This window comes from Papilio polytes, unplaced genomic scaffold (assembly GCF_000836215.1).
Source record: "Papilio polytes unplaced genomic scaffold, Ppol_1.0 DF824180.1, whole genome shotgun sequence".
Taxonomy (NCBI): domain Eukaryota; kingdom Metazoa; phylum Arthropoda; class Insecta; order Lepidoptera; family Papilionidae; genus Papilio; species Papilio polytes.
Genome location: NW_013525024.1, coordinates 827,077 through 829,757, shown reverse-complemented (window position 1 = coordinate 829,757; position 2,681 = coordinate 827,077). Strand labels below are relative to the sequence as shown.

The following is a 2,681-nucleotide window of genomic DNA, read 5'->3' as shown; positions in this document are numbered from 1 at the left end:
AAGCCATGCAACGCGAGCTGAGCAACATGCGCAACTTCCTTGAAAAACTCCGTTTAGAAAACAAAAGCATTCTGGAGGAACAGCATCAGAAAGATGTCGCGCTCAAAAATGTCATCGATAAGGTATAAAATATTTGTACTGTTATTATTTATTTATCAATGTTAATATTAGAATTTGCAACTAATTAAAAAAAAACTATTATTATTTCCAGATCAGAGAACTTAAAGAAAAATTACACGAGTCTACAGACAAATCTAAGAGTTCAGAGAAACGAGCCAAGCAACTTGAAGAGATGCTTAATGTAAGTGAATTTCAAAGAGTAATATTTGTTTGAAATTACGTAATTACCAGTTTATTTACAACAGGATGAGGAGCGATACGCTAGTCAGATGAACTTGAACCAGCAGCGCGCAATGCACTGCTCCTTCATGGAGAATCAGAAGCTTCTAGAATTAAGGAACGAAGAGAAACTGTTCAGCATGCAGTTGAAAGGTACACTTTGTTTTTAGAAAAAGGTAACAGTTACTAAGTAGCCTATCTTCCAGACTATCCTCTACATCTATGTCAAATCTCATCGAAATCCATTCAGCCGTTTAGGCTTAAATCTCTTACAAACATCCATCCATCTAAACTTTTGTATAATATGTATATATTACTACGGTGGTAACTTTACGTTTATCAGATTTTGTTAAAATATAATTTAAGTATCCACTTACGGTGGATTTCGATTGCAATAAACATATATTGTCATCCTTCATTTTACGTTTGAAAAGAATGAGATAACAATAATAGTTATTATATGTACAGTTTCATTACTTTTGTTCCGCAGCGTCGAAAGCAGTGATGAGTAAATTAGACACGAAGCAACGCAACATTGAACGTACTCTGCAAGGATTGAAGGAATCACTTTACGCTATTGTACGTAATAGAAGTGAATTATTTGGTGAAATTAATTGTATTTATGATAACAATGGGTATATTGCGAGCAGTGCTACCAGCTGGAGACGACGGGGGCGCGCGTGGCGCACATGGAGGGCGCGCAGGCCGAGAGGGAGTGCTCCGCGGAACTCGCTGAACAGGAAAATAGGTCATTATGTATACTAGTCTCGTCTATTGTTGTTATAGTAACTACCGATCTAATGATGTCTGCGTCCTACATCGCATTAGTTACTGCCAAAAAATTTAATATATAATGCCACGTTTAAAAACCAAATTCCATTAAAATGTTGACGTCTGTTATATTGTGAGCGGTGCCGAAGTGTTTACAACGATCCAATGTTCGTCCGTCATTCCTTTATTGTTAATTGTTTTTTTTTTTTATATAATATATTGCAACGAGCAAGCGGCCACAAGAATCTGCCGAAATGGCAAAGCGACAGCTACCCATATACATTCGCAATACCAGATGCTTTGCCTACCCTTAATTGACGGAGGAGATGCACATAAACAGGATATTTTCCCTTCCTATGCGTCTCTTCCACCGTCAAGTCCATGTTCCCTTCCCATACTTTTCTTATAAGAATAGGTAGTGAGGAAAAGGGACTAAAGTAGGGCCTTCGGTACCATACTTATCAGATGAAACGCGGAATTGTTCCCTCCCACTTCACGCCTGTCTTCTGTGTGGTCATATTTCACCGGAAAAGCCGACCCATTCGTGCGAAGATGTTAAAGTGGGCTCTATCATCATAATTATGCTTATTGTATTGTACCCCAAATAAGCCGTAATAATTAATGAATCCTGATTAACTTATTGTTTTTATAATAATTAGAATGTGTTAAGTGTATACGTAGATTAGCTAGAGACAGAGAAGGATGGCAACAAATGGAGGAGGCTTTTACCGCACTAGGCGGTCCTTTTAACGGAAAACTGAACTGAAAAAACAAAAACAAAGAAATAAATAAATAAATATAGCAATAGAAAGAAAAAAAGAGTGTTAAAACGTTTAAATTAAAATGTAAGGAAAAAATGTATGTTGAAAGGAATCAATAAATGCTTTTTATTTTATTTTATTTATTTTATAAGTGTATACGTAGACTGAAGGAGGTGTGCGCGCGGCACGCGGCGCGCGTGGCGCTGCTGGAGCGGCACGCCGCGCGGCTGCACGACGACATGCGCCGCCTCGCCAGGGACCTCGAGATCAAGAACGCGGACTTCGTTACCTTGGCAAGTAACACTAACACATTAACACACAGACCTGCATGTTATGTATTTCATAGTAATGGAAGAAACAATATTACCTTAAAATCTACTGTTGTTACGCTAGAATCCCGATGTAATCAATAATGCCAGTACAGCTAGAAAGTACCCCACGCTTGTCATAGAATCTATGGGCTCACTGATGCTAGTTAGTGTTTACATTATGCAAGTGATAATTACAAACGTTACTAGCATCATGTAAGTCATACTAGTGTTATAAATGCGAAAGTTTAGATGAATGGATGGATGTTTGTTAGAGTCTGAAGCCTAAACGGCTGAACGGATTTCTGTGAAATTTGGTATAATTGTGAAAGTTGTAGAGGATATTCTGGAAGAACACAAAGGGTATGTACTTTTGTTTTCTTTTTTACTTCCAAGTTGACGAAGTCGCGCGCGTAAGCTAGTTCGCCATAAATCTCTCGCTTTACTGGCCTGTTATATTTTTCAGCAAAGTCGTCTAAAAACATCGATGCTGAACGTGTCC

General features: G+C 38.1%; 1 protein-coding gene across 1 annotated transcript in view; it reads left to right on the top strand.

The window, feature by feature from the left end:
• The window catches only part of LOC106110983 (myosin-9), a 14,101-nt gene that overhangs the window by 3,698 nt on the left and 7,722 nt on the right, over positions 1 to 2,681 (top strand). Inside the window, exons 7-13 of the mRNA XM_013292951.1 lie at positions 4 to 122; positions 212 to 301; positions 366 to 492; positions 830 to 918; positions 990 to 1,087; positions 2,035 to 2,164; positions 2,646 to 2,675. Of these exons, the coding sequence (XP_013148405.1) occupies positions 4 to 122; positions 212 to 301; positions 366 to 492; positions 830 to 918; positions 990 to 1,087; positions 2,035 to 2,164; positions 2,646 to 2,675 (683 nt within the window). The remainder of the gene's footprint in view (positions 1 to 3; positions 123 to 211; positions 302 to 365; positions 493 to 829; positions 919 to 989; positions 1,088 to 2,034; positions 2,165 to 2,645; positions 2,676 to 2,681) is intronic.